Source organism: Eleutherodactylus coqui, chromosome 1, assembly GCF_035609145.1.
Source record: "Eleutherodactylus coqui strain aEleCoq1 chromosome 1, aEleCoq1.hap1, whole genome shotgun sequence".
In the NCBI taxonomy this organism is placed as follows: Eukaryota; Metazoa; Chordata; class Amphibia; order Anura; family Eleutherodactylidae; genus Eleutherodactylus; species Eleutherodactylus coqui.
The window spans coordinates 391,057,454-391,078,550 of NC_089837.1; the positions used below are offsets into that span (position 1 = coordinate 391,057,454).

The following is a 21,097-nucleotide window of genomic DNA, read 5'->3' on the forward strand; positions in this document are numbered from 1 at the left end:
TAATGTGTCTGGGGATATACAGACTCTTCTACCAGCAGATGTATTGGAAAGAAGAGTATGTCGAATTTCAACATATTGATCCTTTATTCTCAAGAGATAAGCCACCACTAGGAGGTACTAGAAGTGTCTACAGTGGCTCAATCCCTCCTCTCCCTACTGAAAACACATGTACCCTGGCCGATCCGACTGTACACGTGTATGGGGGGGCAGTTGTCAGCTGTGTTTGGCTGACAGCTATTAAAGGTGTATGGCTCCCATTAGCCCGCAAGCAATGAGGGCTGTGAGTGAAAGGAAATAGCTTATACAAGGTACACAAATACCTGGATGCATGAATCCCATAGTTATGAAGGTATGTACATGTCCCAGATGGTGACTCCCTCAGGTACTTTGCAGCATGTAAATACATCTTTTGATTAAAAACATAGGTCTGAAAAACCTTAGCTAGTAAAAATTGATTCTGTTCAAGGCAATCCCACTCACACAAGGGCAGGTTGTATTTCTCACTGTGCTTTCACACTCAGAAAAATGCAACAAAAATATATTTATTTTTTTAAACCAGGAATAAGAGTCCCTTCAAAGTTTTACTGAATTGGTAAAAAAATAAAAACAAAATCAGAGCAGTATTAGAGGCATGTTGTCATCTGTAATAACCAGAGCAAGTCCGATACGTCCCATTTTAATTTGGTTGTGATTTTGCCCTTGCCCTGTATTACTAGTAAAGAAAACCACAGTCTATGAAGATGGCAAGTTGGTGGTTTTTCCACAGGTGATACATAAAGCTTTCTATAAAAAACTTTTCCTAAAACTATTTCTTTAATATAAAAAGCACAATCCTGACGTTTTATTGTGGCAGCTCTGCTATACTGGTTTTCCATTTCAGAGGCAATGTATTTGCACTGCAGCAGCCTGTGAAGTCCCTATGCAGGATAAGGAGGGCAGGGAGGCTTCAGGCAACATTTACCTAGAAAAATAGGCAAACTGCTACTCTCCAAAATGAGGGTCATCCTGCAGAGTAGTTTACAGGCTTTTTTTATTAAGCAATTGTCCTCTTACAGGTGCCAACTAGCCCAGAAAGGTCAACAACAGATACATGCCTTCCGAAGTGAGGCCGTGAATTACAGGGTGCCTATTTAAATGGCAGTTACCTTGTCTTTGGAGGAGAACTATATATGTATACTTTGCACAGATCTAAGATAATTAGTACACAAAGCATAAGTTTCTGTATATACAAATATATTTAGTGGACCATTTCTACCTTTCTTTATGGTTTCTTACATTTCTAAATATGACAGACATGTTTTCTGTGTGCATTTTAGGGTCTGTATCTGCAGGTTTGTTATGACCTGGCGTGGAATACACCCGCGGATTTACGCCGCGGGAGTGAAGGGATTCAAAACAAAAAAGTTGCAGTGAGTGACAGCGTATTTCCGCGGTCTCGTTTCTTTGATATCAATGAAGCCCTCCCTCTGCATAAATCTGCAGTAAAATAGAACATGCCGCAATGTTTTTCCGCTCGCGGAGATCCGCCTGTGTGTGTTGGTAGGCAGAAAGCTATTAGCTTCAATAGAACCTTGCCACTGCGGAAGTCACATGTGGCTTTCCGCTTTGGGTAGCGTGATGCAAACCCGTCTGTGGGCATTCCCCCTAAAAGGATATCATCTTGGATGTACAGCCCGTTCATCAGGCAGGTTGAGCGGCAAGGTATCGCTGTCTGACTTGGGTGCGGGTAGCAGAAGTGGTATCTGCACCCATCAAGACGATATTGATGGTGTAGCCTGTGGAATTCCTTGTGAAAGGGTGCCTAAAAGGGGTTGCACCACAAAAAATATTGTTTGTAAGTATGGGCTGGATTTAAATTAGAAACTTTTTTTCATATTTACACTTATTAAAAAAATGTTTCTATCCCCAGATATTGCACAACTAATATCAGAGTAGCGCCCCCGGCTGTTTCTATTCTGTGTCCACTTCAGTAATTGTTCCACAGACCAACTTGTTTCTATGCAATGTAGCAGAGAGAGAAGATAGACTGAGCATGTGTGATCATCTTGGAATATTTACCAAGGTGCTCTTCAACAGAAACAGCAGGTGGCGGTATTCTAGCACTAATCCTGGAATATCTGGAAATATAAAAATTTTTTTTAATATATGTTAATACAAAAAAAAAGTTAATTATGGGCTGGATTTAAACTAAAGCAATATTTTTTTCCTGGGACAGCCTTTTTAAGTAAATACTTGTATTACCCGTTAAACAAATGCTGGCTCATCATCCTGTTATTTCAAGGGGAATACAAATATTTACTAAAAAACAGAATTCCAAAGAACTGGATGAGCCTTCATTAACAAAAAGTGCAGACATGACAAGATCATTGGCATGTTGCTATAATGCTAAGGCCTCATGTCCACGGGGAAAATCCTGAATGAGCGCTGAAAATAAGAATAAACTTACCTCTCACACGCTCCAGATCTTCCCTTCGCCGCGGCTTCATCTTCTCTCCGTCGCGGCCGGATCTTCTTTCTTCGGCCCGGCGGATGTGCATGGCACGTCGGTTGCGTGCCGCGCACATGCGCCGGCCCGGAGAAAAAAAGATCCGGCTGCGACGGAGAGAAGATGAAGCCGTGAAGGGAAGATCCGGAGCAGGTGAGTATATTCTTATTTTAGGTTTCCCGCGGATCTGGATGGCTTCCATAGGCTTCAATAGAAGTCCACGGGAGACCCGCACGAAAATGGAGCATGGTCCAGATTTTGTCATGCTCCATTTAAAAAAAAAAATAAAAAAAAAAATCACTTTTATTGACCATCCACGGGTATTTATCTACCCACGGGTGGTCAATGCATCCCTATGGGGTGCAGATCCGCGGGCAGGAGAAGAGTTAAAATCCGCTGCGGATTTTAATTCTTCTTTTGCCCGTGGACATGAGGCCTAATACTTTCCATTAAATCACATATACCCCAAACAGGTGCATTTGGAAAGCAGAAATGGCAGCCAATTAAAAAGGGGCTTTCCTGACACTAAATATTATCTGACTCTACTTATCTTGGAGTTAAGCATTTACTAAAGTACTTCAAATACCAAATTTCCCCGCTAAGCATAGATCCAGTGACTGTAGCAAAGGCCTGGAAGTTGTGCAGAAGATTTGTTGCTGTATGGGGTCACAACCTTGCTGCTCCCCTCCCTTCTGTGACGACATATCACAGATTATGTAATAAATGGAGTTTAGCTGACGGCCTCCTCACAAGGAAGCTGACCCCCTTGTTATGTTGTGTCATTATGTGACTGCAACTCACTTGGCCCTGTATGCACTGGCCTACAACTTTATTCCACATACAATAAAACGTATGTAGTGGAAGTTATGGATTTCACATTTAGACCAGAATGCAACTGTTTGATGGAGCGCCTGCTGGTAATGAAGGCCAGCATACACGTGCTGCAGCGGGAAGGAAGGAGAGCCCGGGACTTGGCGGTTTCAGAGGCGCATTGCTAAGCTTTAGTACTGCCCCATAAACAAGAGGTCCTACAGGTTTGCAGAGCGACATAAAAAGGCTACTAGTAAAGTGAAGATTCAGAAATATTAACTTCAAACAGGACTGGCAAAACATACAACAAATTTAGTAACAACTAAAAAAATAAATAAAATAAATAAATAATAAATAAATTTAAAAAAAACAAAAAAACAGGAAATCTCAAGAGCACATTTGCACCGTAGTGCATTTTGATGCGGATCGCCAGCAGATTTCACCCTTTCACGAGTGAAGTTGCTGCAAACTAGTCTCAAAATCTGCATGAATGGTGCAAATTTTGGTGCAAATGTTCCCCTGCGAAAAATCTGCACCAAAACTCTGTGTGAACGTACCCTAAAAGATACTATATAGCAGTGTTCCCCAACAGGTGATGTTTTCAGGATTTCCTCAGTATTGCACAGGTGATGCTATTATGGTCGGTGTCTCACACATTGCTACAGGGGTTCTTACCATAGGATACCCTGAAAACATGACCTGTTGGGGGTCCCTGAGGACTGGAGTTTGGGAAACACCGCTATATAGCATATAAAATACAATTAATATATTGTAATGTGTGATGTTTACTGACTGGATTTTATAGAGTTTCTCCGAACAATTACAAAGATTTCCAGGAATAGAAGAACTTTGCCTTCAGTGCTCTGGGTCAACAAGCTCATGAATATACTGTAGTAGTCCACACAACTACTTGTGGGATCTCACCTTGTCTTATATCACAGCTATTCTCTACACAAATTATTGTCAGACTGATACTATAGGGGAGCTCAGAAACAACAGGACTTTAATGCAGCTTCGCTGGGCGAGTTTGGTTGAAGGAGGTACCATGTGACAATGACATGTAGTCTGCTCCACAACTAACAACTTTAACCCAGGCAATCATCAGTAAGAAGCTTTATAGGTTGGTTAAGACATTTAACTGGCAGGATATCTTACCCACGCATTTGTATTCCCACAAAAGGAAGACTGACACATTTACACTGTAGGCACATTGGGGCTTATTTACTATTCAGAATACATGTTTTCTGGTGCATATTAAACCCGAAAACTGTCTCACATGCTTGCACCACATTTATCAGGAGTTTTAGACCGTTATTCCAATTTGTCTGAAAAAGGATGGTTTATACCAAGCCATCTAATAAGTGGTTTAAACTTATAATACACCGTCTTAAAATGCGACAGATTTGTTACTCAATGATAAGCTGGTGCATTTAAAGACTGTCTAGTTTAAGCTTAACCTTTTCCAATCCAATTTGTATCCTGGTTTTCCTAGGGGGCTTACTCTTTCTGCCATTATACAACGGCGCTATCTGCTGGCTAAAGCCAGTACTACATGAGGTGACACATTTGATAGGCTCCGACAGCAGAGAGGCTGGCAATATACAGTAAGAGAACTCCACCGTACGTCTTCCAACATCGGAGCTGTACAGCCTTAAATCATAATGTCTTCAGAGATCAGACAGTGGATTGGAAAGGGTTAACACTGACAGTATTCGTAAATAAGCCCCATTGTACGGGGCACACATTGCTAGATCTGATCCATCATTAGACACCACAAATGTTTTCTGCTTAGGTGTCTAAAGCATTAATTGGGCTTAATATGCCAGCAGTACAAATGAAGAGAAAGATCTACTTCAATACATACATCTCTGCTCTGCCATTAAATAAATAGTTATAACTAATTTTACAATGATTGCCAATGAGAGAAAATGTCATTTATTCAGTAGCACTGTTGCCTTAAAGGGAGATTGCCCTATACATTTAAGGGCATATCCTGTGAATGTGTGATCGACATGGGGCCCACCCCTGGGACATCCATCCCCAGACCAAGGGGGTCTCCAAAAACAGCCGAGCCATGATTTCCACAGAAGTGAATGGAGACAGCCATGTACATGCGTGGCCACCTCTCCATTCATGCTCCGCCTGGATGCAAGACCCCCAATTCTAGACATATGTACGAGTCCCAGAAGTCGGGCCTGCATCTATCAGATATTTATAGCAAATCCAGTGGATATGCCATAAGATTCTAAAAGGAGACTATCCCTTTAATAGCTTAGCAGAGCTGAACTATCTTAAAATATTTAAACTTTTTATTTAACACTAGGCATCTTTTTTAAGACACAATACATTTTTTTTAGTTTGCCGTCATATTAAGTTGTAAAAGCAAATGTGAAAAAATTGGTGATGAAACAAGATTATTTTTCCGAACCTAAAAAAAGTGTTTTGGTTCTCCCCCATTATAATTTTATACACATGCCTACTGTACAGTTTCTTTACATCTGCAGGACAGAGGTGACTGAGAAATCATACATAACATTATGTAGAACGCCAATAATGGAAAAGATTTGTGCAAAGAATTCACCTCCCCCCACGGTCACATTAAAAATTGGGAATCCTCTCCTGAAAAAGTTACTTTTTATTGTAGATTTTTCATTTATGTGACATGTGTATATATTTGGCACATTTCAGTCATCTTAAAGTGACCCTCTGGTCCTGGATAAAGATGGCTGCATCACTTCTCCGACTACTTGATGCATTCTGGCCATTAGTATGGATCACTAGTTTAAAGGCTACCTTTTACACTGGGCGATTACCACCCGAATTAATCGCTGGAAACGGAGAATTCGGGGGATAATTGTCCCATGTACATACGGACGCCAACAGGGCACAGAAACAGGGGGACGTTTTTATTTTTCAAATCGCTCACCTATTGGAGTTGCTTGGCTTTTAGCAGAAGTAAAAACCAAGCAACTGTCAGGCCAGGCAAACGGGAGGCGCTCGATCTCAGAGTAACTCCTGTTTACCGTGGATAGAGGCAGGTAGGCTGCTCCGCCTCCATTCACTTCAATGAATATCACTCCTGTGTAAAGCACAGTAGTGATAGTCAGGCGGCAGTCAATACTGAGTAAGTACTTTAGGCAGCTATGGGTAAAAATGCTGTAAAGTAAGAATTTATTTCAAAAATAGGGGTTGGATTGGCTCCAAAATGTATTCCGCAGCAGGACAAAAACCCCAAATATCCAGCCAATGTCATTAAGAACTATCTTCAGCATAGAGAAGAACATGGAGTCCTGGAAGTGATGATATGACCCCACTGAGCCCTGATCTCAACATCATTGGGTCTGTCCGGAATTACATAAAGGTATAGAAGGATTTGAGCAAGCTACATCCACAGAAGATCTGTGGTCAGTTCTCCAAGATATTTGAAACAACCGCCCTGCCGAGTGCTTTTAAAACCTGTGTGTAAGTGTACCTAGAAGAACTGCTGCTTGTTTGAAGGTAAAGGGCGGCACACAAAATATTAAACTGATTTAAAGTTATCTTTTGTTCATTCACTTTTTAATTTTTGTCAATTAACAAAATGCAAACTTTGAATCCTCTTTTTTAAAGCAGGAGAGCTTTTTTGCTGGATAGCTTGTAGTTTTTATTGGTATCATTTACTAAATACAACTGTTTGATTAGTTTTTATCCCTGTTTTGGGAAGAGATATGAACAGAACATTTTTTTTAAACTACACAGAACTTACCCTGTTGGCTAAATAATGTAGTATTTTACAGTAGGGGTTATTACAGACATGGCAATACCAATTATATGCATTTTTTTATATTTAAAGCATTTATATTTTAAAAACTTTTTTCTGTAATACCACTTAGATGTTCTGAGTCAAGAATGACCACAGCATCTGCGGGTTAAACAGCACAGAATAGTGTGTAGACAAGTTGCCGTCCCCCACCAAGCAGATATGGGTGCCTATTCTGAGGCTGGGCCATCAATTTTTAAAGGCTGGATAACCCTTTTAAGGAAGGAGTTGCTTAAATTTTTTTTATTTTGTTGTGCATTCGCCAGGTTTAGGCTGGGTTCACACAGGGCGGATTCCCATCGGAAATCTCGTGGTTTGGCCGCAGCAAAAACCGCGAGATGTGCGCTGGGAGAACCGCCGCGGTTTAAGCTGCGGCGGCTTTAAAGCGGCCCGGCCGCTTGCTTTTCTGTTGCGGCCGGCACTCCCATAGAGGAGAGCGCAGCCGCGACGAAAATAAAAAAAAATAAAAAAGTAAATAGACATGCTGCATCTTTTGAAGCCGCGGCTGCCGCAGCCGCGGTTTCAGCCAGATTTACCGAAGCGGATTGGCCATCCCGTGTGGACGAGGTTTCTGAGAAATCTCGTCCACATGGCTGGCTAAACCCGAGATTAGCGGCCGCAGGCGGATTTGCCGCGGCAAATCCACCCTGTGTGAACCCAGCCTTAGCGTTCCTTTAACATTAATAAAGAAACATGACTCACAAACACCACTGAGGCTGAATGCACACGGGCGGAAATTCCGCGGTGACCTTTCGCACAGAATTTCCTGCCGTTGCACGCTGCTATAGGATTGCATTCGTTTATGCAATCCTATGCAGACAGCCGCGTCACCACTGATGTACCGGCTCTGCACATGTGCAGCAGCAGCCGGCACATCGTAGAGCAGAGAGTTGCTGGAGGAGGTAGGTGCGGGGGCACTGGAGGGGCACGGGTGGCATCCCACTGAGAATTCTCGCAGTCGGAAACAGACCCAGCCGTCTGCATTCACCCTAAAAAAAAAAAGCTCCATATGCATATTTATTGCTACTTACAGTGAGGTCATGAAGGGGGTATTCTCACCATAGCAATTATCACTTTCTTATTGGTAGGAGTCGGACCTCTGGGACCACCACCGATCCCGAGAACAAAGCCCCAACGTGTTGGTAGTGGAGGACCTGCATACATACCTCCCACTTTAATGAGACCACTGGAGATAGTAGAGTTCAAGCACTTAGCCATATCCAACAGCAAAGGCTGAATTATCAGAATTAGTGGGGAAATCCCAGCGGTCAGACTACCACCGATCAGCAAGTTATTATCTATCCTGTGGATAGGAGATAACTTTTTGCGGACACCACTTTTAAGGGCTCATTCACATAGGCATATTGCTTTGGGTCATTCAGACAAGTGTATTTTAAAAATTAAAAATCACTGCATGCCCCATTTTGTCTGCAGCATAAACCAAAATAATCCTGTAGGCTTTATTGGGCTATATAAAAACGCAGCAAATATGCAGCTGCATATATATTCATAGTGTTTTTATGCATATTGGTAGGAGACTGTGGTTAAAACAAGAAAGAGTGACATCAATTGGGCCTTCTTGCATTTTTTTTTTTGCAAGCAGGAATATACGTGCCAAGAAAAAAAATTGCATACACACCAAATACGCATATATACACACACAGTAAAATGCTGCGTATTTCATAGACCGAAATTGTGTATGCCTGAGCGAATGAGTCCTTAGGAGCAGTAAATTCAACAAACACAATCAAGGGATATAAACTGTACCTGCAAAGTGTGATAAGAAAAAAAAGCAAACAACCCAAATGATCTTCAAGCCAAGCTCCATGTCCTACCATACCTTTGCCTAGAAACCTACATGCAAGGGTTGAACAGGTTTGCAGATGCATCAAAAGCCAGATTCACAAATTTCGCTAGCTACCCATTACCTCTTGGGTTGCTGAAGGCAACATTTGACTGGCATTTCCTGCTGTGTAAGTGGCTATACAGAACATACTTCAGTATGGTGCATTCAACAAGATGAAGCTTTTACATCAGACACACAATTGCCTCCTGTAGTACAATACTGTATTTGCCACTAATCCCTATAGCAGAGGAGATGGTCTAGTACTCGAAAATAAACAGCACCAAGCATGGCCTTGAACACTGGCGTAACTATAGGGGATGCAGGGGATGTGGTTGCACCCGGGCCCAAGAGTCTTAGGGGGCACATAAGGCCCCTCTTCTCCATATAGGGAGCCCAGTACTATGAATAACGCATTATAGTTGGGGGCCCTGTTATAGGTTTTGTATTGGGGGCCAGAAGCTTCAAGTTACGACTCTGCATTAAGGGGTTAAGAGAAGCTAGGGAGCCCCCAAGATGAACTTTTGCACTCGGGCCCATGAGCCTTTAGCTACACCCCTGGCCTTGAGCTATAACAGCAGGTTATTTCAAAGGTTTCACCAATAGGAAGTCAGCCAACAACGTGTTGTAAACTAGACTTATCACCATATCATGGAAAGGAGCCCAAAGATCAAGTAATCACGCGGTATAGCCTTAAAGGAGATGCGATTTCATTAATTTACCATAACAGAATAGGTCTGGAAATAAAGCAGTGAATATGCCCTACAAGTTCCTGTCTGTAGCAGAAGTTCTGACCATTTGTAGCTCGATATATCGGGTGGTGTTAACTTATATTAAGAACTCCATGTGAATAACGGCAAGTGGCAGAGGTGTTGTGCAATGTACCATTTGATTGTGCTTGCTTTAGTGCCAAGTGCCATTATGTGAATGTGACCCTTGAGATAAGCGCCAGCGACATACTTCTTAGGTTGGTGTCGAATGCTAGGCATGCTGTTCTGACGCGGGTGCCAATAGTGCACAACAGTAGCTGTCAACATTTAGAGAGTCACAGGAAGGGGCCTGAATAGCACCAATAGGCAACACTGATCTACACAGTAGGAAGAATAAATTATATAATATAGACAAGTAGCAGCTTCTGCATGATACTTAACAGGTTTTCCCACCGGATACATATTTCATAGCGACAGAATATGCCATAAATGTATGGGGTGGGAAGGCCTCTTTGATACCATCAGATACGTTATATGCATGATGAACAGTTAAAATAAGAATATCAATAAGAACATAACCAAAAAAAGAACAAAAATAATTTAAATACTGTAAAATACATACAGGCACGTTAAAAGTAGGACACAAACAGTAACCATAGCAAATGCTGGCAAGTTGGGTACTTTTTCTGCAGTCACCACAATTGATGTGCTGCATCGCCTTCCTGCCAGGCATGTGCTATGCTGCAGAGACTTCCTTCACAACTAGCTTTTCTCCATAAACTTACTTAATGTCTGAGTTAGTTCTTTACAAAATTAGATTTTCACAAAGGTCCTCAGATCTGTAGGGTTTCAGGTTTCCAAATTACAAAAAAATACACATAAAATTATCACTTCAAAAGAAACATCAAAGACAGAATACTTCATCTGCCAGTTTTTAAAAAAATGCTCACATTCTTTTACATAAAACTAAGCTAGGAACTTACTGCAAGCATTTCAAGAGTGTGTGAGGTATATTACCAATATACAGTTTACCTTCATGATTTTTTTTTTTTTTCACCCAGCAGAAATCGGAACCTAGATCCAGATATATATATACAAACACACAAGTGGTACCAGAAACTACCCCGGTTGTTATAATCACATTAAAAGACAGAGAACACAAGTAAACATCTAAGAAAAAAGTAGGTTGTGGTATAACAAGCATTTTGTTAAGAAAAAAAAAGTTTAGAAGTGCATTAGTTCTGGTGAGAGATATATGAGCAACAGCTCTTACGAGAAGTAGACCCCATTCTGTAACTATGGGCTGTCCATATACTGTCATAGTCAGAGTCTTCGGAGAGGTCTGAAGGCTCCATACGTGAAAGACTACTGCGACGACCCAAGGAGTCTAGACTTGATTGGTCATCATCAGCCAAGACGTGATTATGCATCAGGTCAGTGCCTTGCCATGCTAAGGATGATGTATGGGTGAAATGAAATGGCAATGGTTGGAGGCAAAAGATGGAAGGAATGAACAGAGGAGGAGGACAGGACAGGAAAAGCCACAACCAAAATCATAACATGAAACAAAACAAAAAGCAAAAAAAGGGTGATGGGAAGAGAGGGAAAAAGAAAATATTGTTAAAAAGGAGACCAAAGCTTTGCAGATTTCATTAGTTACTTGTTCATGAGATAAGACTGTGCAGCCAGAAGTAGATACAACTACTGTTAGGTGTAAATGCATTTAGTGAGCCTCCAATAACTAGTCATGAAATTCAATCTATCTAGGAAATGGTCTGTTGGAATGTGCAAAAAAAGGCTGTTGCATAATGTGGTGAACAGAGTCAAAAATGCTCCAGGGTCAGTGTTCGTTTACACCAAACGGTTCATCGCTTGAGCGAGTGAACAATGCCAGAGTTCGCTCGGGGCAGCTGTTTATACAGGCAGATCGATTGTTGGAGAAATCGTCCGGTCGCTTACACTCACTGTATAAGTGAGCAAGAATGACTGAAAGATTAGTCTTAATGCCGAACGGGCCAACGATGATTTTTATGCCTGCATAAAATTAACAAAGAAACGCTAACGAATTATCGTTCCTCGTTGGCTGAGTATACACTGAACGAGTATCGTTCATTTTTGATTGTTTGAACGATAAATCGTTCTCTGTATAAGGGCCTTTAGTTGAGCGCAAAAGGTTTCTCAATAAACGTTTAAGGTGTTCAAGAAAAGACTTGTATTCTTGAAGAGTATAAACCCAAAATAAACCCTACAATTCTCGACTTAATTTCAAGAACTTAAAGGGGTATTCACATTGCCAGGTTAAGCAATCACATTAGAATTGGTGGGGGTCTGACTTCTAGGCTACCTGCTGATCCAGAGAAGAAAGGGATGGGGTTCCCTCTGACATTTCTCCTGCACTTACTCAGCACCGAGTCCCCTTCATTCTAAGGATCAGTGGGGTACTTGCATTTACATTCCCATCGATCAATAAGTGATGGCATATCCTAGTGATATACCACCACTTAACTGGGAGAACCCTTCAAGAAGAACTTTATTATATACCAACGTTGCAAGTACCATTTTCGTGGACTGATTGCTTTGCGTAAGACCATTGATTAGAATCTAGCCACATAACTGTCAGAACACAATAGCTTTGTAGTTTCAGCAATAACATGGCTACCTCTACTGTGTGGGCCGATTTCTTAATATCCATTGTTTGCATTTTACTATCTGGGTTACATATTGAGAAATAGGTCTGTGCATACGGCTGAGAACGTTATTCTGTTTAGAGCTACTGTACAACATCAGCATCAGAGACAGATGTAACAGGCTGGAAGACATAATTAAGCCAATAAGGAGGGTGCAGAGGCATAAAACATGAAGGAAGAAAGCAAAATGGAAAAGCTTGATATAAACCATGATTGCTTTAGATCTGGCCTTCATATAATCATTCATTAGAATTATATATCTGCAAAGCACATGGTAAAAGCTGCTTGGTTGTGATATATAAGCAGGAAATAGAAACAGAAAGACTTTTCTGTTTATTGCAAAGTTATGAAGAACATGGCTGGAAATCTATAGTTCCTTAATATAGGTATCTCTGCTTACCTGCTGCACAACAGTACAGTAAAGCAAACACATCCAACCTACCAGCCATGAAAAATAAACACATGCATTTAATACACTGACTTAGAATTTACTGAGATTTTACCACACTAGGAGCAACGATATGATCAAGTCACACAGAGAAGGCAAGTAGAGCAATTTAATACTAAGCTGCAGATCACTAGTCAGTGGTTACCGAATATGCCATAAAAAGCATTTAAAATGGTAATAAAGCCGTAACTATTTAGCCTAAGGCTGAAAAAGTTATAGGTTGAGTTTATGCATTTAGTCATATACGAATTTCATCAAAATTGCCTCAAAAACCTGATAGGACTGCATTGTGTGAGCACAGCCTATGTGGTCACACAATGCATTAGTGGCATTAGGGTAAATTCTTCCATTAATGGCATTAGACTAAAAAACTTTTCACTTTGCAAAAAAACTACATCAAAAATATAAAATATCACTGCTATAAAATTTGATCAAACGGCCTACAAAAAAAAAGTTTAATATTTGAGGAAGGAGATTAGCTGGCACAAATAGATTAACTGCTGGCATTATTATTACATAAAGCAATGCAAGTATCTGGCTTTGCTGGGGAAAAGGAACAAAAGGCCACATTGCACTCCAAACAGGTATACTTACAGTTATTTACCTTCATCCAGTAGAAAATAATAAATACGACAAACCAACACAAACATTACACACATATAAAACACATCTCAAACCACCTTTTCATTGAAAACCAAGATAAGAAAATTCTCTACTACATTAAGAATTTTAAAAATCAATTAAAAACTGCCACTTACTGGAATTTAGTGTTTGACGCGTTTTGGCACTTGTACAGTAGGCCTCAATAACCTTTAAGATCTGAGCATCTTCCTCTAATGCTGCTGTGCCTTAAAAATAAAATTAAACAGGTTAGAGAGAAGCCAAACGTGTTGTCTTAGGGTGCATTCAGACGACCATATATCGGCTCGGTTTTCACTCCCAGCCGATATACGGCGTCTCTCTCTGCAGGGGGAGGGGAGGCTGGAAGAGCCAGGAACAGTGCTCTGAGCTCCCGCCCCCTCTCTGCCTCCTCTCCACCCCCTGCACTATTTTCAATGAGGAGAGGTGAGACGGGGGCAGAGCTAATTCCCGGAACTTAGCCCCGCCCCCGTTCCTCCTCTCATTGCAAATAGTGCAGAGGGGCGAAGAGGAGGCAGAGAGGGGGCAGGAGCTCAGAGCACTGCTCCCGACTCTTCCAGCCTCCTCCCCCTGCAGAGAGAGACACCGTATATTGGCCGGCGTGAATACCCGGCCGATATACGGTCGTCTGAATGCACCCTTAGGGTATAATTAATTTTATTAGTGATTGTCTTTGTAAAGGGGGGTGAGAGATGTTCGGGGATATGCTCAGCCTGTATGTTTTCAGCACAGATCTCTGTCAAAAACATAAAATAAGCATTCAATGTATTACTGTATGTACCTAATGGATAAACAGTAATTTGTTTGATATGCTATGTGTAAAATGGTCTGACAAAAAGTAAAAAAAAAAAAAAAAAAAAAAAGTAGTAAGTGTTACATTTTAGCATTTTGCCCACAAAGCTTTTACTAAAGACATACTTTTTCTCAATGCGAACTCTTCATCTGATGGTTTTCTTTCTGGCTTGCGCTTGGGAAGTAATTTTTTCATAGTTTTTGGACTCTTACTAAGATCCTGTAAAGAAGAAAAAAATCTAGTTTGGTTGAATCACAAAAATGTATTTTATTATTAACAATCAAGCGCCACAAGACAGGATATGGAGCAGAATCGAAGATAGCTCCAACCCCTGTGTAGTGGCCAGTAATTGTAATTGCAGGTGCATTTCCCATTAAAGTCAGTATGAGTTGCAGCTGCTATTACCATCGGTTGGAGCGTTTAGCTTTCACAACATACGCCTGTGTTGCGCAGCGGGCGCCCGATCAGCTGGGGTCCTGAGCAGAGAACCCCAGCCGATCAACTATTGATGACCTATACTCAAGACAGATCATCAATAGAATTTGCCAAGAAAACTTAATTACTAAAGTGGTACTCTGTCGTCACCAATTCATGCACTGGCTACCAAGGCTTGCATATATATGAACATAAAAAGAGAAGGAAGAGTAAAAACCCCAATTATGCAACCTAAATTTCTGTCCAAGTTGAGATTAGATATTCACCAGTGATGGGTCCACAGAATGTAACTGCAATTCCAAAAACACAAGCACTTCCTATTTAAATCCATCCCAATTCAGAATGTTATCTTTGGGTACGATTCAATTTAAAGGCCACACAAAAACTAAAACACTACTAAACCCAATCAGACACATGCATTCTTAGGCAGGTGAAGACATCAAGTGGTAGACAAGCACAAAACGTATTGTGTCTAAATAGGAACAAATACATAAATTACAGCTACTTAGGACAAAGGCAGGAGAGATGTGGAGTGAGGATCCTAGAAAGGGAGGACTTGACACCTTTTGTTTACCATAAATGGAAAACAAGTTGTCGAGGGAAGACTACTAGCAAGTTGGCAATGAATAGTGTGCAGATCTGCTCTACATAGCATTGTAAGAGGACACAGAGGGGCCTACCCTTACCTTAAGAATACAAGACATCCTCTAATAAAAAGAGTAAAAAAAATAAAATAAAAAACAAAACGTAAATAAGCAATATGCTGGCCAGTCAGTATTCAAAGCAGTTTCTGAATTGCAAGTTTCTTTTTTTTATCTGTTTTGTCAAAACAGAAAGTTTGCATTCATTCATGATGGCACGTTTATGATGGATACAATGTGAATAATGTATACAGGCTTCATAAACACAGAAGAGGTGGCGTCTTCTTTCAATCTAAACGCAGACCTTCCCTTACCTCTTTGTAACACAGTGCTGCAGAAGGTCGAAGAGGAGGAGCAGGACGCAAGCAACTCAAGCTCCATGGCTTTGAGGTTTTAGGCGGCTCTAAGGGGCTCCAGTTGATACTGTGAGGCGTCCCATGGTGCGAGAGGTGTGGTAGTGTGTGATATGCAGGTGTGTGAGGTGCTGGCTTGCAATCTGAATGCTTGCTTGAAGGAGTCACTGGATGTGAAGGAAGCTGAAGACAATATAAAAAAACACCATTATGTATAACCACTGAATGTAATGAGAAAACACTAATAAGTTTGTAACAGCGGACTGATTTTTCTTGAAGGCAAAAACAAACATTTTCCCAGGAAAAGAGAATAATGTTTGCTTTGCCTTTACAAGTCTTCAACCCATTTGAAGGCTGATAATGCTAAAGCTATTGCCCTTGTATCATCGCTTCATAACATCGCCTACATTCACTATAGGAGTTTCAAGCTGCTTCACCATTAGAATTTGGCCCATTATGAAAAACGATTATTAAACAGGATATGTAAATGTAGTTTTTACCCATTCTCACACAATTATGTAAAATGTTGAAATTTGGCAAGTAACATATTGGTAAGGCTGCATAATGTAATTCAAAGAAACCATGAGCCCCAATTTCAGCAGGTCATTATATTCCCAAGTCAGCAGTGTTCAGCCCAAAATTATAGAACAACTTTTTTTCTCCAGTGGTGAATCCTTTGGAATGATCTCAATTTCTGCATTCATTACTAATAAAATATGGTCTGATCCTTATTAGTTTAGTTAAAGTGTGTTTTGTCTATAATGGTTACTCTGATAAGCCCGCTTTCACATCTGCGTCCGTCCAGAGGTTTTGTTGCAGATACGTACGGCTGAAATAACAGAAGAAAGAGTGCTGCATGCAGCTCTTTTTCTTCCGTCCAAAAGTCAGGTAGCTGGGTGCAAAGTGGATGGACCCCATTATAGATATTGGAGTCCGCCCGATGCGGTGTGGTTCCGTCGAGAGACAGATGTGAAACCACCCTAACACACAAACCATTGTACCAGTCGGATCTTTTTATTGAGCACTAGAGTAAACTTCCACAATATAGAGCAGAAATGTAAGTGAACCTCTGTGTTGGGGCTTATTTACATGGCGCGAGTTTTGTGGGTTGCGAGATGCACGAATATGAACGCCATTCTTTTGAATGGACTTAAAGGGGTTGTCCCGCGCCGAGACGGTTTTTTTTAGCTAGACTAGAGAAGTTCAATTCCTGGGTGAAGTCTTGCTTGTGTGGGACGTTTTCGTTATTTATTGTAGGACTGAATTATAAATAAATAGGGATATATGTTTAGAGTATAAGGTGCTCTATTTGTGTCAGTGTATATCCCTATAAATAAAGATGCGGCAGTCTTCCCCATCGGTTTCACAACTACAATCTCTGGTGCAATATAAGTAAATAGGAAACGTTATCCAGGTTTATTTCTAAACTTCTACTGTACTGTGTGAAGGTAATCACAAGTAGGCAGATGTAGAAGTCATGGGTGACAAGTACACCAGGGAATAGGAGAGGACAGGAAGGAGAATGATCCACAGAATGGGGAGGCAGAGTGCGATCAGGAAATGACAATTTTCAGCAGTCAGGTGGTAAAAGAAGGAAGGGCCGCTCATTCTTCTTAGTAAGGGAGAAAGCACTAACTGGGGAACGAAAACCAGGAAGGAGGGAGGCAAGAGGCTTGCTATAAGCATTCGGCCGTTTGTTAACCTACAGAGAGCCTCGTGTGGCACAGAAATGCAGTCCTTAGCTCTCACTCACGACCTGATGGTTTCAGGTTCAATCAGGTAGCGGGCTCAAGGTTGACTCAGCCTTCCATCCTCCTGAGGTTGGTAAAATGAGTACCCAGCTTGGGGGGGGGGGGGGGGGGGAGGAGGAGGTTAAGTGATAATTGGGTAAGCCAATGGCAAACCACCCTGCAAAAATAGTCTGCCGAGAAAACATGTTGTGACATCAGCCGAGGAGTCAGTCATGAGTCGGTGCTTACTTGCACCGGGGAACTTTACCTTTACCTATCATACATCATGTTGCACAGACTTTTTTTGGTAAGATAATTGTGGGACAACCCCTTTAAGCCTTTTCAATGGGCACATCCACGATGCCAACTCCACATGGAAATGACATGAACTCCGCATCAAGAAGAGTCATCACTACTTCCACATGTAGACTTGAAATTCGTGTGCGGAAAAATCTGCACAATATAGACTATGGCACGGTTTGTCACTGAAATTAATGGAATGCGGATCTGTTGTGGAATTTGGTGCGAACGTGGCATCAAATTCTGCAGCTAACATCCGCCAGATGAAAAAGACCTCACTAAAATCCATGTGCTTGGTGAATAAATTACAAGTATTATATCGCCTTAGCCAAGTTAACCAAGTTGTATTGCAACAGGACACAAACCTGTATGTCAAAATGACAGGATCAAGAGGGTTATTCCGACTTACATACTGTGGCTGCACATATATTGACTGTCTAATATGAATAAACTGTAGCAAGCACTTGGAAGGTACTAAGCTATACTATTAGAACACATTCTTAATACGTAACAGCGGCAAACAAATCGCGGCATGCTCTATTTCTGTGCGGGGCTCGCACATGAAAGAATCGGGGCCGCGGGAGCAGGTGAGTGACGCTGCTCTCTGCAGGCGCTCGGGTCGAGTCCCGCTGCGAAAATTCTCGCAGCGGGATCCGACCCGGCCGTCTGCAGGTGGCCTTACAAAGAGATAATTCACAACAGGCAAGTTACTACCGGCAAGGATCAATCCACTGTGTGCAATAATGGCACAAATTGGTGTCCTTTACATCACATGGTGTGCATTTCAGTGGAACAAAAAACAAAACAAAAAAGTTTGCTATGATATCAGCCATACTTGCAGGGATCTGGTAAATGCAAATCTAGAAATACTTTAAATCTGTCTCTTACAGTGTGACAGGGGACAGAATGAGGCTTTATTGTAGGGGTGGTCATAGAGGTGAATTTTGTCTGCTTATGGAGATGGTCCACCCATTCCTGTAGATCTTGTTGGTTGTTACATGACACAGTTATCCGTTCAATCATGTTACCTAGAAAAAAGAAAAACAGGTTAACAAGTTCGGGTGAAACTTTAATTTACGTTTTTGTTGTCCTCTTGGTCATGGCTGGCATAAATTAGGGCAATACTTTGAGCCAAAAATTGACACCTGTCACCTTTTGGCCCCATCTATACATGCATCATTGCATTTTTTTTTTCCCTTTAGCCTTCATCGTTGTCTCAGGTTACTCCTAAATTTGGCAAGTCCCTAACATTGTGTTTTGTCATGTAATTCATCCTTAAAAGGGGGTGTCTTTAACCCTTTAATGATGTGTCTATTTTAGGCATTCATGACCAACCAATTTTTTCAATTATTTTTATAGCCTCATTTCTAGAGCCATCATTTTTAGATTTTTCTGTTAGTGCGGCCTTTAAGGAATTTTTTACTGTATTTCATGGCATCATTTTTTGGTACATAGAAAGTATTGGATAACTTAAATTTTTTGGTGCGACTGGGAGAAGGTAATTCCGACAGCGTTTTTTGGATGTCATTTTTATGGTTTTTCAGCATGCAGAATAAATGAAACATTCTCTGGATCAGCAGGATTCTGGCCATTACAAGTTTACACGTTTTTTTTTTTATTTTAGTGTATAAAAATGCAAAACATAAGATTTGCTTTTCTGTTACTGTATTTCAAAAGCCATAATGGTTTTATTTTTCTATCAGAGCAGCTCTTTAAGGCCTTTTTTTCATGGGTTGTGCTCTAGTCTTCATATAACCTTTTGATCACTTTTTTTTCCTATATAGAGGCAAGATTAACATTTATTTTGCTTTTTTTTTTTTTCTAACATGTTCAACATGCACGATAAATATGTTCGATTAATTCTGCGGGTCAGTAAGATTACATCAAAACTAAATTTTATATCTTTTTTTCTTTTTTTTAAAATAAAGCCATTTTTTAAAAAGCTTTTTTTTTTTTTTTAAATCACCACATTCAAAGACCCTAACAATTTTTTTCTCAATTGACAGTGCCGTGTAAGGGCTTTATCTTTGTATTATTTTTTTTCACAGTGTTCACCGTGCAAGTTATAAATGCCCCATGTATTTCTACATGGGCGATAATCAATACAGCAATACCAAATTTGTGAGTTTTTTATTTAGCTTTTTCTTGCATATTAAGGGTGGAAAGGTGGGGTTTTGACTTCTTTTTTTTAACTACATTTACACTTTCTCATTACTTTAATTTTTCTATAATACACTGCAGTACTTCAGTATAGCAGTGTATTATATTAGCCAAGTATTTCCCAACTCCACTCCTCAAAGGACCCCAACAGGTCATGTTTTCAGGATATCCTATACCACCACCTGTGTCAATATCTGAGGCACTAACAATAATCACATTACCTGTGAAATACTAAGGAAATGCTAAAAACATGACCTGTTGGGGGGCCTTAAGGACTGAAGTTTGGACATACTATTAGGCTTTGAAGCTGACCCAGAGGCTAAGCCTCATAGCCCACCACAGATGACAGACAGCAGACTTCCTGCTCCCCCTGGCCATGCTTCCGATGCAAAGCCATAGGAAATGGAATAAAGCCCCTAACTGACTGCCATAAAAAAAGTTGTATGGACAGTTGTATGGACATAAAAACTTGATGTAAACTGAGGGTTATTTTATTGCCCATGTCAAAATATAATCAACTTATACTCCCGTCTCCCAGGTCGCATCTCCCCATGTTGTGATGTTTACAGGCTTCTGCAATCAGTCACAGACCTCAGTGCTTGAAGACTGAGGTATGCGATTGGCTGCAGCACATTTGCACATCCCGTACACCGGCTGCAACAGCTTGTAAACCCAGAGCTGCCGACACAGGACACGTGAGTACATGGGAAAAGGGAGCATAAACTCACTTTTTGGCAAAATAATTTTTTTGTTTTGTTTTAACAAATTTAATCTTGGGAAACTAATTAAACTCCCCTTATTTTTATTTTTGGTAACTTTGTATTTTTCATGCCACGATTTATGTTTTTGAAAAATCCTAATATCTTGCAGAGCTCACATTAATTACCAAGCCTAAAAGTCTGAAACTTTCTGTTCTGTAGAGCAGCCTCAAGAACCATAGGCACAGTACCCTGGAGGGGGCAGACATCTATGGAACAGACATGCTCTGTGACCTACACGTGCAGTGGTCACAGTGCAGAGAGGTTGGGAGCCATAACCGTCATGAAATAAGTGGTGGACTCTGTGTTCTCTATGTATAATCATTATCTCCTCCTTTTCACAGGCAGGATCATAACGGCTTACAATTACAAAGTTGTTGTTTCAAATGTGAAAATATTGAAGATTACCAGAAATTTCATAGGCATTCTTGTGATTTTCATTGTCTTCTAGCTTAGTGATGAAAGTTCCTGTCAGTGGAAGTTTCCCCTGAAAAAAAAGAAAAAAA

At 40.8% G+C, this 21,097-nt stretch overlaps 1 protein-coding gene across 3 annotated transcripts in view; it reads right to left on the reverse strand.

Annotated features, from left to right (window-relative positions):
• Positions 1–21,097, reverse strand: part of ARHGEF7 (Rho guanine nucleotide exchange factor 7) — a 105,768-nt gene that overhangs the window by 18,062 nt on the left and 66,609 nt on the right. For 2 of the 3 annotated variants that reach the window (XM_066579756.1, XM_066579764.1), the window contains 5 exons: positions 21,000–21,078; positions 18,562–18,701; positions 15,605–15,826; positions 14,340–14,433; positions 13,541–13,630 (listed from right to left, as the gene is read on the reverse strand). In XM_066579756.1, the coding sequence (XP_066435853.1) occupies positions 13,541–13,630; positions 14,340–14,433; positions 15,605–15,826; positions 18,562–18,701; positions 21,000–21,078 (625 nt within the window). Of the gene's footprint in view, positions 1–10,920; positions 11,098–13,540; positions 13,631–14,339; positions 14,434–15,604; positions 15,827–18,561; positions 18,702–20,999; positions 21,079–21,097 lie in introns of all 3 variants that reach the window. The other variant, XM_066579773.1, reaches the window with a different exon arrangement.